This window comes from Sander vitreus, chromosome 18, assembly GCF_031162955.1.
Source record: "Sander vitreus isolate 19-12246 chromosome 18, sanVit1, whole genome shotgun sequence".
NCBI classification, from domain to species: domain Eukaryota; kingdom Metazoa; phylum Chordata; class Actinopteri; order Perciformes; family Percidae; genus Sander; species Sander vitreus.
In genome coordinates, this window is record NC_135872.1 from 16,458,970 (window position 1) to 16,475,570 (window position 16,601).

A 16,601-nucleotide genomic window follows, 5' to 3' on the forward strand; every position below is an offset into this window, starting at 1 on the left:
CAATATTTATTAATTGAATAGTTTTTTAGATTGCTACTGACTATTTTACAAAAAAATAAATAAATACCATATCTCTCTCTACAGGCCCCCCAACCCAGGGGCCCCAGTGCAACTGTGCTGCCTGCACTGTCTATATTTACGCTCCTGTCAGTGACTGTGACACCTGTTGTTGCTGTTGACCCCATGTTGAACACGGTGGTGCAGTCACTGACATTCAGACAAGATCGGAACACCTGTTGCATGGGAGGGGATACTTACTTGGACTTCAGCAAGTATCCCTGGTACACTGTTACCACTGATGTTTTTGAACTGGTAACCTTTGGTGTATATTTGATAGACCAGCTGACTGCTTGCATCCATGGCATACACATCAACTGCGAAGCCTTTTTAATAAAAGTCTACACTGCCATCCTGTGGTCAAAAAAGGTAACTACATGCGAATTTGGAATTAAAGGTCAAGTTGCATTCACTTGCTATATTTACACTCCGACAAAGACATACTTATTGTGTCTTTGGTAGAATAGTGAACTAACGTTAAATATATACAGAAACAGAATGTATCCTCTCAGTCAAATATTCTATGAAAAACAACAGTCTACTTTCATCAACTAACAAAAATAAAATGCCACTTACAGTTAAGCCGAGCCTCACTTTTTTTGGGTTACAATTATATTCAATTTTAAATTTAGGTCTGGTTGGATTTTGTTGGTTAAATTTGACAAATGATTCAATGTTCTAGCTTTTTCATAAGGCTCCATAAGATTAGGTTGCTCAGTTAGGTTTAGGTTTGTTAGGTTAGGTAAAGGTTTGTTTCATTTACTGTATTTCTGTGGACTGAATGGTTAATGAAAACATGACATTATATTTCTGTAAAATAGTAGTACAACTTACTGGCTGATGAGTGGTAACTTGTCGAATCAAAATCTAAACAACAACCAAAAAAAATCGAATCAAAATATGATAATTAGTATTCATTATTTGACTAATGTTAGGCTTCTGCTCTCCAAAAAGCGAACGACAAAAATGTTGTGCAGCACTTGAAGGCAGCATAATGCCGTACTGTCCTTCTCCTCTTGTCGCATATTGATCCAGCTAGCTGATCGTTAGCTTTTGTGTCAGGATGGTGTCTGTTTTGTGTAAATGTTTGTCCGTAGTTTCTGGCTAAAGATATCGGGCATTTGGGGGGCTTTAATGTTTGGTGCAGCTAATCTAAAAACCATCGGCAAAGCGGGAACCGGCTGGTAGGTGGTCTTTGAAATCAGTGAGACGTAACACATTGTCCACTCAACTCTTGTGAATAAGCCAGCTAAAGAGCTAAAGCTAGTTATGCTAACTGCCTAACTAATATCGAAGGTTTCTTCGTTGTTTACTTTCCGGTGACAGTCGTTAAAGTTACCTTAATTTAACGCGGTGAATCTAGGTTCTTAATGGTTAGCTACGTTAGTTAACGTTAACTAATATTTTCAGGGTTAATTGGAAGTTTGCTGTAACATTAGCTAACGTTAGTTGACTTAGCTAAGCTAACTAGCAAGACAACGTTAGCTCATGACGCTTATAACAACCCAAACAGCTAACTAAAGAAGATAAATGTTAGTGTTATTACAGAGAAGAGTTTGCACATGACACCGCAGGCTCCTAACGTTACATCAGACCTCTGGAGATGTATTAAGTATGACGCAAAACGCAGTGAACTCATTGGCTGTTACATAACGTTACAACTTCGTTCGACGAAAAGAGATGAATGATGTGCAAAATACGAATAATTAGCTATCTGGCTAACGTGAGTGTCGTAGCTTCCCATGTCTTACATCGTTGACAGCAGCTAGCGTTAAGCTAATTGACGTTACGGCGCTTGGATTTAGGTCGGTCACTTAACGTTTCTAGCCTGTCGTTTCAGATCCCCAATGACAATTTGCAAATCATTCCTACATACACACTGATACGTCTTGCGGCCTGCTATGCCAATAAGTATCACAACAGCACCCATAGCATACGCACTGCTTGTAACTTTAGCTATAAAACACAAGTTACATTCTTTAATGCTTTAAAGTGTCCAGGCGTGCATGTGTTAAATAGTATCCCCTTTCCCCCTCCACCTCAGGCACTTTCACCGGACGATGGACGAGCTGGTCCATGACCTGGTGTCAGCACTGGAGGAGAGCTCAGAGCAAGCTGCGCGTGGTGGTTTTGGTGATGGAGGTGACCATGCACTGGCCGTGGGCTGCCTGCTGAAGAGGCAGGCTCGGAAGCGGAGGGGCAGAAAACGACGCTCGGACAACCCACACCCGCCTTGGGAGACAGGCCACCTCAGTGAGGGCTCAGAGTCCAGTGTGGAAGAACACAAGGTGAGTTGGGTTGAGTGGATGGAGGACAATGATTTGGTGGTTAAGTTACACAGTTCTTCACCCAGGACTTTTCAGCTAAAAAGCACTGTCAACAAACCAACTGAAAGGTCCTTAAGCTAGAACATCCAGAAATGTTGTTGTCTTGAGATCTGAAACCAGGCTATTCTGTTGATACTCTCACAACTTGCTCCCTTTTATCTTAATGGATACCCCACAAGAGCAGAGAAACCTTAATCCGTTCTGATCCTTTGGTAACTAATCAGCTAGTCTTCACATGAAGTTGGAATTGACCACTGATTACAGATTCTTTGAGTGGCAGTTGTCTTATTAGGGCTGCAGCTATCGATGATTTTAGTAATCGAGTATTCTACCGATTATTCCATCGAGTAATCGGATAAGAAATACTTTTGTTTTATTGAAGAGCAATAATAAACAACAGTTTGGTTTAATTTTCCGAAAAAGCTACATTTTTGTTGCCTAAATTGCTTACAATATCATCTCTCAAAAAACTAAACATATGAAGTGCATTTAAGTGCCATATTACATTGTAAAATTTTTAAAGAAAACATTTTCTGAAATGACATCAACCTCACACTAAGGCATACATTAAACATACATAAACATGACCTTAAGTTGTGCAACTTAACTTTCAGAACTACAAGTTTCATCCTGAGATTGATCTGTATATAGGCCTATATGTAAATATATGTATATGTAAATATTAATTATACTCAATCTATTTTAATTTATATATTTGATTACAATGCTACACAGCTCCGTTACACTTATGCTAGTAGATTGTTGATCAGCTGTTTATCAGTTATCAGTAGCTCCGTGAAGAGAGAGAGAGAGAGAGAGAGAGAGAGAGAGAAAATGGTGCGCAACAGTCAGCTGTTTCTCCGACGGGATAGTCAACAAATCGGCTCTTTAGATCAATTTGTGGTCACCGCTACGTATTTTCTTGTCTTTGTTTTTGCTAGTTGGTGTGTTTGGTGTAGTTTCATCGTCCATACAACGCCGTGATTTACTTTTGTTGGGTCCGCTTCGTGGAATGGATGAGAAATGTTTTCTGTTGAGATGCTGAAGCACTGATGTCGTGCTATTATTGTGGTAAGCTAGTTTGGTTTTTCAGTAGACGCACTGTACAGAGTTTTCGTTTTAATTACGTTTGAACTGATTCCAAACTTTGGACACTTTGTCATTTTCTCCAGCCTGTCTCTTCTCTTTGCCCCTCACTATTTACGCTCTGGCGTGTGTCGCCAGCAGACTGAGCAGCGTCTGGTGTGCGTCAATAATAATGATCCGTGTGGATATAGCAATATAACGTTGGTAACATTGATTTAACAAAGCTTCGCGGCAAATCATTTTGCATCGAGGATTTTTGGTAATCGAATTATTCGAGTTATTCGAGGAATCGTTTCAGCCCTATGTCTTATAGTGTTATGGACCACGTAACTCTAGCCCAGATCCTTAAGTTTGTTTGAGTTTCTTAATTTAGCATCAGAATCACCGGCTGATATTTTCCATGACGTTTGTTGCAGGACTACCGTGCCAGTACAGGGGGTGTCTCTGCTGCCAACAGCCATGCCCGTGACAACAGTGACTCAGATGAACAACTTGGCCCCAAACGGCGCACCCTCCTAACAGCTGACACGGGACGAAGCAAGCGGCCGCTTTGGCCAGACGACTTGGGTGTCCTGGGATCCGCAGAGGGAACTCGCAGCCTTAGACGAAGACGTAAGGTCAAACGTATGGCTGTAGACCCACCTGTAGAACCAGAACCCCCCTCCTGCACCATGTTAGGCCCCCCACCTGTCCCGAAAGCCCGTGCTAGTGCCAGGCCGCATAGACTGGGTGCTAATGAGGGCAGGGTTGCCATGGAACTCTGTGGAGGTGGACTGATAGGGCCAGGGGGAGGAAAGAACAGGGTGAAGAAGAGGAAACTGGCTCCCCACAGGCTGGGCATGGAGGCTGCAGATGAAGGGGTAGTGGTGGAGAGTGAGGACCACATTTCTTCTCCAACGGAAGGGTCCAAGGACAAGATGGATTTGGAGGAGCAGAAGGGCTCGGATGAGGACATGAGTGACAGGTGGTTAGTGTTTTGACTTTTGTTTTTTTCATGCCCCATGTTTCCAAAAGTGGCAACTCCTCTAGCTCTGCTTATGTAGTGTGTGTGGGTGTGTGTGTGTGTGTGTGTGTGTGTGTGTGTGTGGGTGTGGGTGGTTTGGGTATCCAGGGTTTCCGCTGGGTCTTAAAAAGTCTAAAATAAAAAAATAAAATAGAAATTAGGCCTTAAAAAGTCCTATATTTGCTGAAGTATTGTGTTCTAGGTCTTTTATAATTGTAAACCGGTCTCAATTTTCCTACATCATGTAACGCTACCCCTAATGCTCATTGAAATACATTTTTTTTATTATTATTATGTTGTAGTTCTTTCTTTTGCTAGTCCAAATATAATTCGCTGAATATGTACAGATTATTATTACTCTGTGTGGCTTTTATTCCATTTGAATAAATGTATTTACTTGCAAGTACTTTTTTGTGACTCTGCATTTCGTTTAATGTCGTCACTTTAATGTCGTGATATAGGTCTTAAATTTAATTCATAAAGGTCTTAAAAAGTCTTAAATGTGACTTGTTGAAACCTACAGAAACCCTGGTATCGAACATCAAAGCTTTTTTGTTTTGACAGAAATGTGTCTGTGGCTCTTTCTTTTACAGTGAGACCAGCAGTGTCAGTAACAGCAGTGACGGAGGCCTCTACACCAATGATGAGGGGAGGCAAGGTACATACTTAGATTTGTTTGAATTGATTAGTCAAACCTAAAAGACGTTCACAGGTTTTACATTTGGTACGTACGCTTCTCTTCCAGCCGATGACGAGCAGAGCGACTGGTTCTATGAGGGTGAGCCCGGCTCCGCCCCAGCACCCGGAGGTGCATGTGCGATAGCAGGAGTGGTTCCTTGGTGGGAGAGGGACACGGGGTCAGAGGAGCTGGACCTAGTTGACCCTGTTTTCAACAGCATCATCACTGGATCCTTCCCCCTCATGAGCCCTGGAGCACAGAGAGGTAGGCTGGAAACATGCAGACTGAATACTTTTTTAGAAACGCATTCTTATTTTTTTAGAAACTCAAGACACATAATAATAATTCACTTTTAAATGTGGCTCGTAACAAATTCTGAAATTAAACGTAGATAGATCGATAATAGGAGTGTTTATGGTAAGATTAACTCTAAAGTTTTATAGTAAATATAGGGAATAACATATTCTACCCATGGTTTAAGCAAGCAGTACAAAATAGGAAAACATAAATTATTCAGACAAATAAAACTAAGGCCTTCCTAAAAAATGTTTACATAAATATCCCAGTTCCTCTGGATACAGTCCATCCTCAGTGGTCACCCTTGTGTACCAGTAGGCATTATGCCTTTCTCTCACTTACTGATATTTTAAATGTTAAAATAATCAAACCAATCTTATCATTTCAAAATCAATGTCCTGATATTTATCGCCCGCAGAAATGATAGAATTAACGTTACATGTAATGGGGTCAGTGATGTCATGTCCAGTGCTTTGCATCAATCATAACAGCTGTTAGTTCCTATCTAATTTTGATGCAGCTTTCTAAATGCTACAACTACGGTCCAGCAGTACAAAAAAATTGCATTCTACTCTGTACTTTATAAAACGGGGTAAGAAAGCCTCTGAATATGTCTATTCATTTGACAACCCTGACACATTTTTGTGTGTGTATACCGTACATAGCTACTGCAGAATTAAACCCTCAGAACGCATCAGTCTGTGGTTGTGTTTTGATTTTGGTCTTAAAATGTTATGTTTGGAATGAAGTAATCCTAATATCACAGGCCAAACCAGTTCAGCATGTCTTTAACGTCAAAGTGAGCTGCGTTCATTATTGCGATGTTCTAATATATACTGTACAATGAGACATTTTAAATAGGCTACAAAACACTAGTACAGCTGGACTGGACGTATGCGACAACGTTAGCTGTCCGCTGAATATGACGTGTAAATTCCCCCCCCCCCCCCCCCCCCCCGCACATTTCCAGCACGTGAGGTGATTGGTGTGCGTCTCTCCCGGGTGTGACCCAGGTCGAATCTGAATTGTCGGGTTCAAACCGTGTTGACTGGCTTGGTTTGAATTGACATAAGAAGGGTTGAACACCCTGGTCCGACCCTGGTCATTGGTGTGAAAGAGGTATTTGTCAGTGTTCCAGGCACGACTGAGTCGTCTCCATGGAAACCAGCAGGCGTCTCAGGCAGGCAGTTCCGGCCAAGGCTTCAACGACAGACTGGGCAGACAAACCCAGGACTCCCATGAGTGAGTCCCCATCTTTTTTTTATTTCTATTAACTCTGACTGTTATATATTTCCTTTTAATCTGCTCTCATAATTGTGAAGCAGTTTGAGTTGTATTTTATTTTATTAACAAATAAAGTGGTAAAGACTGAGACAAGTAGCGACCGGCGAGCCATATTTTCCGTGTCTTGTACGCACGTTTGGTTTGCAGACAGCAGGGGTTAGATGAAACAAAAACATACAAAGAATATGTCTTAAAAATAGTATTAGGATTAATATAAAAGCAAAGTAAACTGGAACACAGACAATACCAATTTTCATCATGTTCATATCACTGCTTCCACATTTGGCCCTTATCAACTAAAAGTATTAAACTGTAAGTTCCTGCACTCCAAATGCACATAAGGTTCCAAAGTTAAAGGTATAATATGCAGGATTATCCTTAAAAACAATGTACAGACTAATACAAAAGTAGTCCCTCTCAATCATAACTTATTACCCACTAGGAGTGTGTGACGGTGTCTGTATCTGCAGAGACCCTGCCCTCACACTGTATGTTCTTTTTTTTCTTATTTTTCTGTGTGCGGGGCATTTATGGGTGTCAGCACAGAGCCTTTGGGCCCACCGTGAGTGTGTAACCCCCAGCCAATAGCCAGGTGTGTGGGACGTTCTCATTCCCAGGTACTGCCCCTTTGTCACGCCCCGCGGCGTCTGATACCGACGCACACTCGGAGCACAGCAACTCCTCACAGCTGAGGGGGAGGGGCCAACTTTAAACGCTGTGTGTTTATGAACGCCAACTGACCAACCTGCACATACCTTTTTAAAGTCTAAAAAGGTTCTTGACTTTCTGTAAAAGTGTCTGATGGACAAGGTCCAACAGTTTACTTAAGGCAAGACATGATGATGAATAGCAATTGGGTTTCTGTCTCTGGAACGTTGCCTTGATGGGAATTTGAGGGCCCTAATTACACATTATATCTTGAACAGGCCTTGGTTTAGCTCGGCCTCGAGGAGAGAACACGGACAGGTGAGCCATGTTGCTTTTCTTCATTTTAATCTCTTTTGAAATGCAACTTTTAGATGTAGATCTATTACAAGCATCTATGTGGTTGGTGTTGAACACACTAGTGTTATAAGGATTTCTTGCTAACTGCTTGAACATTTAACTTTAGTTTTTCCTTATCTTTAACCGATGCCACTTCAGTTGCATTGGGACCCACGGTCAGACAGAGGGCATCGGAGAAGCTGTTCAGTAAAAACAGCCAGCAGGTGAGAACAACAGTTTAACTAAAAACACCAGTGGTTTATGACCAGAACTCAAGACTCTTTTCCTTTAGTTCCTGCTTTTGTCTCTGCTGCAGTCTCATTGACCAAACCCCCTATTGTTTTCATAATGTTTAATGGTATTTTCCAAATGAAAAATAATACTTTTCAGTGTTATTTAAGGTAAAACTAATGCTCCCACATTTTTGTCTTGCTTGGCTGGTTTTGCAGACAGACCAGCGGGCACCTCGGCTCTCTGTGTACAGGGGATGTCAAGCGGAGGCGAAAAGCTGCCCCCCTCGGTTCCACCGCCCCCTCAGGTATTGGATGCAAACCTAGCTACACCTAACACACCATCTGGCACTTTTTACCAACCGCCCCTTTTATTGTATTTTTGGCTCTCACTTTCTCGCCCGTTTTCCTCCCCCTCTTGGTTGAGCTCAGTATGCCCACCAGCCTGCTTTCCTCATTTCCTCCTGTCTCGCACGTACACTGATGTAAACACAAGGGACTGGGACAAAAAATTAGGCTTTCACTGCACATTTGTAAAAGAATTAATTGAGAGAAGGGAGTCATTCATCCTTCATTTGCTCCCTCTTTCCTCCTCTCTCATTATTAAGCCATGCTTACCCCCCCCCCCCTTCCTCCTAAGCTTTGTTGGACAAGACTCAGCTGGCTAGTCATGCTATCAGAGCAGAGATACTGGATTAGCTCTTGGCCAGTAACACTTGTGTATCACCCCGCTCCCCAAAACCATTCTCTTCACCTCTGGGCCGGTTGATCCTTTTAGAGGAAGGACGTGGTAGCAAAGCCTAATACTGTTAGACCCAACTCCAGTTATAATATATGTAGTTAGGGTTGGATAGCGTTCACTAGGCCTGCACGATATTGAAAAAAACTTAGATTGCGATATTTTTTTGCCCTGCGATATATATTGCGATTTTTACAAGAGGACATAAATAGCCCTATTTAGAAATACTAAATAATTCTCAACTACTGGAGTGATTTTGTAGGGGAGTGCATCTACATAGAAAATAAAAATGAAAAAGGAAATGTTCTTATGTGAACCAGTCTTTGTTGAACTTTAATGCTTTACAAAAACCAAAGCAAGTAAGCGCTGTGATTACTCTTCTGAAGTGATTTTGGAGAGGGAAATTAGGAAGAAATACATTGGTTGACTGACATGACACCATTGTATTCATATAATATCAATCCAGGCTAAAGTGAATGATATTAATAATGCATGCATGTTGCTTCCTCTAAATGTCAGGTTGTGGTCGACTAGCAGGGCCTGCTTTGGTTGTTTGATAAACTGATTAAAATTGATCATGATTGTTGGTTTGCTGTGCATGCAGAGCCTGCATGTCACACTCTTACAACAACTACTGTAGCTTCACTACCCATGGAAAAGCATGTGCATCACTGTGTCAACGGCAGCTGCCGCTTACGGTACTTTCCTACACACGGGAGAGCCTCACTTCCCATAACACAACGGTACCTTTTTTCAGTACTTTCCTTCCTACTTTTCCCCCAAAAATTATTTCAGTTGTAAAAATAATTCCAAAGCTATTTATCCTATTTACTTAGAACATTATTCTATTTTAGAACATTATTCTATTTATTTAGAACATTTTACACTCAATAAAACACAAACATAAAACACCTCCCTCTCCCATCCCTACAACTTATTATTATTATTATTATTATTATTATTATTTATTTATTTATTTATTACTCACTGTAAGTTTTATTCTTGTATTTGTATATTATTCTATTTTAGCCTGTTTTATTTTCATGACCGTTTTGAATTGCTCTTTAATGTGTTATGTAAAGCACGTTGAATTGCCTTGTTGCGGAAAAAAACCACTGTTGTGCCTGCTTGTCTCAGAGGAAGTGTAACGTCAACGGCACCACAACCGCTTTCGCCTCGCCATTAATATCATATTACAGTGAACGGTGTTTGCGTGAAGTTTTGAAAACTGTAACCACACTTGGGACCGCTTTATTGGCATTGCGGTGACACACTGAGACTGAAAACAGCAGAGATGACGTAGTTTGCTTGGGTTTGCTCCGTGTGTGTGTGTGTGTGTGTGTGTGTGTGTGTGTGTGTGTGTGTCGGAGCTCCGCTCTCTGTCAACATGCAGAGTGGACAGATAAGCTCGCGCTTATGCGCAAATATCAAGCACACTTGCTCCAGACATGGGTGCAGTGCTTGGCAATGGCCTGCCAAATGCACTACTGACAATTTGGCTTGAACCCACTGTCTACCATCGTGTGTGTGTGTAAATGAGCGTGCGGCTTTGCTCTGTGCTTGATACAAATCGAGACGGGATTAAAAAGGGTAATGGGTCGGCATCTGTGACTGGACCGTGAACCTCCAGGAAGGGCGAGGACAAAAGGGTTAGTCTAGTTTGAGACAGACATAGGTGTACTGTCCTTCACAGGACTGGAAATGTGACTAAGTCGATTACATTAGTATTATTCTTAGATGTATCAGAGGTGTTCAGAGGAGCTTAACAATTTAAATGGAGAGATAATGTTACTGGAGTAGATCTTTTTAGTGCAGCAAGTTTTACAGACTTTCATATAGAGCCACTACCAGACATAGACAAAAACACAAATGAGTGAAACAAGCAACCTCTCCTGCTCGATTAATTTATTAACAAAAACATGCTCATCAAAAGTAACTAGGTGATGTCTTCAAAACACAAACATATCCTATTTATAATGATGTAAAACAGACCAAATCCTCACATTTGTACAACTGGAACCATATAATAGACATGTACACTCACACATAAGCTGATGAAATCCCTCTCTTATCTAACCTGTCCCCTCTCTTTTCAGGAGTGGTCGGGGAGAACGCGCCTCCCATCCCTGACACAAACATGGGGAGCCGCATATTACAGAGCATGGGCTGGAACCCGGGGATGGGCCTGGGTCCAGAGGGCAGGGGCATCACCGAGCCAGTCCGGGCCACACAGAGACCCAAAGGCACGGGTCTGGGTTTCAACTGAACGCCAACAGGGTTTCTGAATCCTGAACCTCAAGTCTTGCTGGGACTTCCCAAGAGATAGGAGTGAGGGAGATGCTGCTGAGGGCAATGAAAGATAAAAAAAAAAAACGGTCCAGAATAATCCAGGCACCTGAGTCATAAGAAGGGAAGGAATGAGGCTTGTCCTAACAATAGAAACTTTCCCATATTGGGGAAACGGCAAGAACCCTGGGACACACACACACACACACACACAAATGACATGGAAGTGAATGAAACTGAGCAGAAGAAAAGACTTCTTGCAAACATGTTCTCTCAAGAAATGTTGGAGAAAATAAGACAATGATGCCTCATTGATAGTTTGTAAAGCTGGCATGCCGCCTTAGCCCTGTTACCTCAGATGCCATTGTAATTGGCTTGAAAACTGGGGAAATGATGACCAAATACTGAGCCAGTGATTGAGTGGTTTCGGTCAATGAATCAGCGGTATCGGTTAGTGAATTAACAATAAATGGTTTTGTCCGGTATTGCACAAGAATTTTGGAATCAGACTATTTCAGTAGGCCATACCTCAAGATTCATTTTAGGTTCTTCTTTAAGGTAACAAAGGTAAGGGTACACTGTGCGGATGTGTGTTGGAATCTCTGGATTATTTCCCATTTACTTATTGTTCATTTATTGGAAGAAGTCATCTCATCAGAATGTTTTTATCTATCAAAAATTTTCCCTTCATTTAGCACCACTATGTATGCATGTGTAGCTGTGGCTGCTGCAGGTTCTGCTGATATGTACTAAGAAAAAACACGTTGGGACATGTGAAGTAAAGTCTTGCGACGACTTGCTTGACTGTCTTATTTCACGCAGTTTGTTTAGGTATTTTATCCTGGCACATGTTTGCACCACAGACTGCAGTATTTAGTCTACCACAGCCATGCTCAATGACAAAATGGCTGTATGATTGTCAGCTTACAAGCATTTTAGTGTCTCCATACAGGTTTGGAGATTCCAGTGCCAGAGAGAGATAATAAATGTAGCTCTTTTCAATGTCTTCAGAAGTTTAAGAAATATTGCTGTCATAATATACATGGAAAGGTCCTACATACCTTTGTTTCACAGGTGTTTTCACTTAGAGTGCTCATATTATGCTCTTTTTCAGGTTCATAATTGTATTTAGAGGTTATATCAGAATAGGTTTACATGGTTTAATTTTCAAAAAACGCCATATTTTTGTTGTACTGCACATTGCTGCAGCTCTTCTTTTCACCCTGTGTGTTGAGCTCTCTGTTTTAGCTACAGAGTGAGGCATCACACTTCTGTTCCATCTTTGTTGGGAGTCGCACATGTGCAGTAACTAGGTAAGCACTGCTAACTAATCAGAAGCAGAGTATGAGGGCGTGCCACGCTAGCAGCTAGGCGAGCATTATAACGTGTGTTACAACGTGATGCGTGTTCGTCACAGAAGTAACGACTGGACTACAACAGAGCTGTTTGGAGCAGTTTGTGAACAGTGTTTTCTGTTGGAGATGGTAAGTTCCTTTGGGGTGGACTTTGGGCTTTTTCACTTTAGAAGCCTATTACATGCACAAAAAAGATATATAACATAATAAAGGAAAGGGAAAACACCAAAAAGAATAATGTGAGCACTTTAATTAGTCTGATTGGAGCTTTTCTTAGCATTGCGGGAATATAGACTGAAGTCTAATCAGACAGAAGTGAAAACACCTCTGTGACTGTGCAGGTCCGTAACTAAAACAAAAGAGGAAGAGCTACTTTAATTACAATTTAGTTTTAGACCCATTGTCATTTACTTAACTGTGATATTGTTTCTTGTGTTCATTCAGAGTATGTTTGCTAATATAGCTTACCTGCAACCATAGATTGTCCTGAATGCAGATTTGAAATTATTTTAAATGCAGGTAGAGAGATTAAGGTCTAGAATAACGAATGAAATTATGAATTAAATGTGCAGGAAGTTGTACTGTAAATGTAACAATATTTGTTTCCTCTACTTTGTTGTTGTAACCATTGAGCACTGGATGAATGGTCTTCTACCCTAGGCCTAGTTCCTGTTCATAGAAGTGTGAGATGTCAGTGACACAACCAAGTATTAAACTCAAAGACTGCCTAAACTGTGCGGTAGTTATTGAACTATTAGGTTAATCCCACCCCTCTAGTTCATCAGGAGGTTTAAACCAAAGGCTCGGTTGATTTTTATTTTTGACTAGAGCCTGATCCATGCTGGAAACCAATATTAATATCACTATTTGAGAGTTAAAAACAGGTAACATAATCTGCTGTGTCCATTTAGAAAAACATTATTGATAAGCACCATTTAAAAAGAAGAGTTTGACATTTAGGAAAATGTGCTTATTCTCTTTCTGGTCGAGAATGGGATGAAAAGATATGAAGCTATAGCCGGTTAGCTTAGCATTTAGACTGTAAACGGGGAAACGGCTAGCCTTGTTGTGTCCAAATGGAAGAAAACCCACCTACTAGCACCTTTTCAAAGTTTTTAACACGTTTGTTTGTTTAATCAGTTTAAAAGCGTAAAAATGATTTGTTTGGTGCAGTCACTTCCTGGATTCGGCGCTGGTTGCCTGGCAACCTTCCAGCGATGACAAGACTCCAGGAAAGAAATAGTCCGGCAAAAAAAACCTGTAAAACCACACTTCCATTTTTCTACAAATTAAACTAACAACATATAATGTGCTAATTGTGGAGCGTTAGAGGTGCTGGTACCTAAAACATTTGACCCATGTCTGCAAATATGTTTAACTCACTCTGACAGCTGCCAACAGAAACCTTTGTTACTGTTTGAAATTAGTTTTTCACAGTCTGTGGTCACGTTTCAAACTCAAAAACCACTGTAAAATCAAACCTGTTGAAATCTAGTTAACATCCAGTGGTAGTGAAGCTGATTCATGGCCTTTCATGACATCCACTGATCAAATACGACCCTCAATTCCAGTGAAGTTGGGACATTGTGTAGAACGTAAATAAAAACAGTATACAATGACTTGCAAATCCTTTTCAACCTATATTCAATTGAATACACTACAAAGACTAGATATTTGATGTCCAAACTAATAAAATATTTTTGCAAATATTCACTCATTTTGAATTTGATGCCTGCAACACATCCAATAAGCTGAGACGGGGGCATGTTTCCCACTGTGTTACATCACCTTTTCTTTTAACAGCACTCAATTAGCATTTGGGAACTGTGGACGCTTTTTGTTGAAGCTAGCTGAAATTAACAGGGTCGCCCCTGAAAAAGTATTTGCTTGGATGGCAGCATATGTTGCTCCAAAACCTGACCTGGATGGTCCTCCTCCTCTGTGGCCCGGAGGACATGACGTCCATGATTTCAAAAAACAATTTGAAATGTGGACTCGTCAGACCTCAGCACACTTTTCCACTTTGCGTCAGTCCATCTCAGATGAGCTCGGGCACAGAGAAGCCAGCGGCGTTTCTCGTCGTCGTTGATATATGGCTTTCGCTTTGCATGGTAGAGGTTTAACTTGCACTTGTAGATGTAGCAATGAACTGTGTTAACTGACAATGGTTTTCCGAAGTGTTCCTGAGCCCACGTGGTAATATCCTTTACATAATGATGTCGGTCTTTAATGCACTGAGGGATCGAAGGTCACGGGCATTCAATGTTGGTTTTCGGCCTTGCCGCTTACGTGCAGCGATTTCTCCAGATTCTTTGAATCTTTTGATGATATTATGGACTGTAGATGATGAAATCCCTAAATTCCTTGCAATTGTACGTTGAGAAACGTTCTTAAACTGTTGGACTATTTGCTCACGCAGTTGTTCACAAAGTGATGAACCTCGCCCCATCCTTGCTTGTAAATGACTGAGCCTTTTGGGGATGCTTCTTTTATACCGAATCATGACCAATTAACCTGTTCACCTGTGGAATGATACAAACAGGTGTTTTTTGAGCATTCCTCAACTTTCCCATTCTTTTGTTGCCCCTGTCCCAGCTTTTTTTTGGAATGTGTTTCAGGCATCAAATTCAAAATGAGTGAATATTTGCAAAAAAACAATAAAGTTTATCAGTTTGAACATTAAATATCTTGTCTTTGTAGTGTATTCAATTGAATATAGATTGGAAAGGATTTGCAAATCATTGTATTCTGTTTTTATTTACGTTTTACACAATGTCCCAACTTCATTGGAATTGTTCTTTGTACAAACCAGGAGAACTTTCTAGAGTTTTCTGATGACAGCATATGCACAAACAAACAAAAGCTCTTTTTTATTCCTTAACTGTCCATAATAAAACATGCCCTCTAAGTATTTCTAACTCTTATCAAAACATGCGTCACATTTACATGCTGACTCAACATCGCTGTAATATGATGCTCTTTCTGGCTCCCTCCCTCACTCCCTCTTTTCTCTCCCTCTCTCTCCCATCTTTGCAAGGTTGCAATAGAAATCCCTTCTCTGTATCTATGGGAATACAGGAGCGCTGTGTCCTCTACCCTCCCCTCTACCCACCACCTCCCGCTGAATATAAGAGAACGCTGGCTGCCCCCCTCCCCGCCCCCCTCCCAATCCCACCCCTCTTTTCTTAGACACACTCTCAGGACTCCCCTGCCAGCAAGCTAGGTAGGTAGGTAAACTCAGCACTAGATCAGAGTGAGAAGGAGAGGGGAATGTGTGCGTGTGTGTTTATGTATGTGTGTGTGTTGGGAGAGTGTGTGTGCGCTGCTGCATCGCTGAGCCACAAAGACCGGAGGCGAGGAGAGCTGGAGCGTTTGTCCTTCAGACTGACTGACTGCAGCTGTAGAGCGGAGGACCGGCCATCCAGCCAGTGGATGAAACTGACAGTAAGTGCTGAGCAAAAGCATTAAGATGAGCGAACGGGAAGAAGTAGGCGCAGGCTTCTTTTAATTGCAGCAAATGGACCAATGTGTTTTTGTTCCTGTCTGCTTAGAAACACTCCAGTGAGGTGTTTGAATGGAAACAGAGGTGCGCACAATATATGTATATAAATATGTGTGTGTGTGTGTGTGTGTGTGTGTGTGTGTTGACCCAGGTGAAGGGATACTCTGCTCCCAGGTGCACTCATCTCTCAGGCTTTTTATTGGCTCCCATCAATACTTGCTTTTCAGCCTATGTAGGACTTTGTAAGCAGTTCAGTTGCAATTGTTCAGATACTCAGTTTGTCTGCAGCAGCGCCCACTGTGCCATTGTGTGTCTGTTTGGCGTTAAGAAACATGTCAGTAAACATAACATTACTGTACATCTCTGAAGCTGCTTTCCTCTTCCTCGCTGCTTCTGTTGACAGATCGATAGTTATGCATCTTTAATTTGGAAGTCATCTTTCATGGCAACCCTCCAAAGCGAGTCATTATCATGTGTAATCTTGCAGAAAATTACATTTTGACTGGTGTACCTTGGCATGGCCAGGAACCAGTGGACTGTGCTGAGTGGGCTGAAGGATTACCGGAAGGTGGGGTTACTTAGGACCCCAAAGCCTGGTGAAGGGTAGTGTAGGGTGAGGATGAGGGGGCAGAGCCATGAGGAAAATGGCCTGGTGTCACATTTTGCCCAAAAGCAAGGAAATCCCAGCAGTACCCCCATGGGTGCATCTGTATGATCAGATGAGGAAGGACTGGAAGGAAGGAACGGATGGCGGCACAGCGTGAAGCATTAG

At 41.6% G+C, this 16,601-nt stretch overlaps 2 protein-coding genes across 7 annotated transcripts in view; both read left to right on the forward strand.

Annotated features, from left to right (window-relative positions):
- The first annotated feature begins 1,039 nt into the window (after positions 1-1,039).
- Positions 1,040-11,468, forward strand: gpatch2 (G patch domain containing 2). Of its 6 annotated transcripts, none has more exons than XM_078274330.1 (11): positions 1,040-1,241; positions 2,102-2,345; positions 3,887-4,437; positions 5,067-5,131; positions 5,219-5,416; positions 6,580-6,691; positions 7,660-7,699; positions 7,877-7,941; positions 8,167-8,255; positions 9,291-9,429; positions 10,783-10,913. In XM_078274330.1, exons 1-11 carry the CDS (start codon positions 1,141-1,143, stop codon positions 10,814-10,816), a joined length of 1,638 nt encoding a protein of 545 aa, XP_078130456.1. In that variant the 5' UTR covers positions 1,040-1,140; the 3' UTR covers positions 10,817-10,913. The 6 variants fall into 6 exon arrangements, with proteins under 6 accessions (XP_078130456.1, XP_078130458.1, XP_078130457.1 ...); XM_078274332.1 differs by having other exon boundaries at positions 3,887-4,434; XM_078274331.1 differs by lacking the exon at positions 9,291-9,429 and having other exon boundaries at positions 10,783-11,468.
- A 4,193-nt stretch (positions 11,469-15,661) lies between these two features.
- Positions 15,662-16,601, forward strand: part of LOC144533055 (estrogen-related receptor gamma-like) — a 28,655-nt gene continuing 27,715 nt past the window's right edge. The window contains exon 1 of the mRNA XM_078274150.1: positions 15,662-15,771. The gene's annotated coding sequence lies outside the window, so the exon portion shown is untranslated. The remainder of the gene's footprint in view (positions 15,772-16,601) is intronic.

Excerpts from the sequence above, each read along its gene's own strand:
- gpatch2 (XM_078274330.1), top strand. The coding sequence starts at position 1,141 with ATGTTTGTCCGTAGTTTCTGGCTAAAGATATCGGGCATTTGGGGGGCT. Across the intron at positions 8,256-9,290 it reads CGGTTCCACCGCCCCCTCAG|AGCCTGCATGTCACACTCTT; the intron begins GTATTGGATGCA and ends CTGTGCATGCAG. Across the intron at positions 9,430-10,782 it reads TCACTTCCCATAACACAACG|GAGTGGTCGGGGAGAACGCG; the intron begins GTACCTTTTTTC and ends CTCTCTTTTCAG.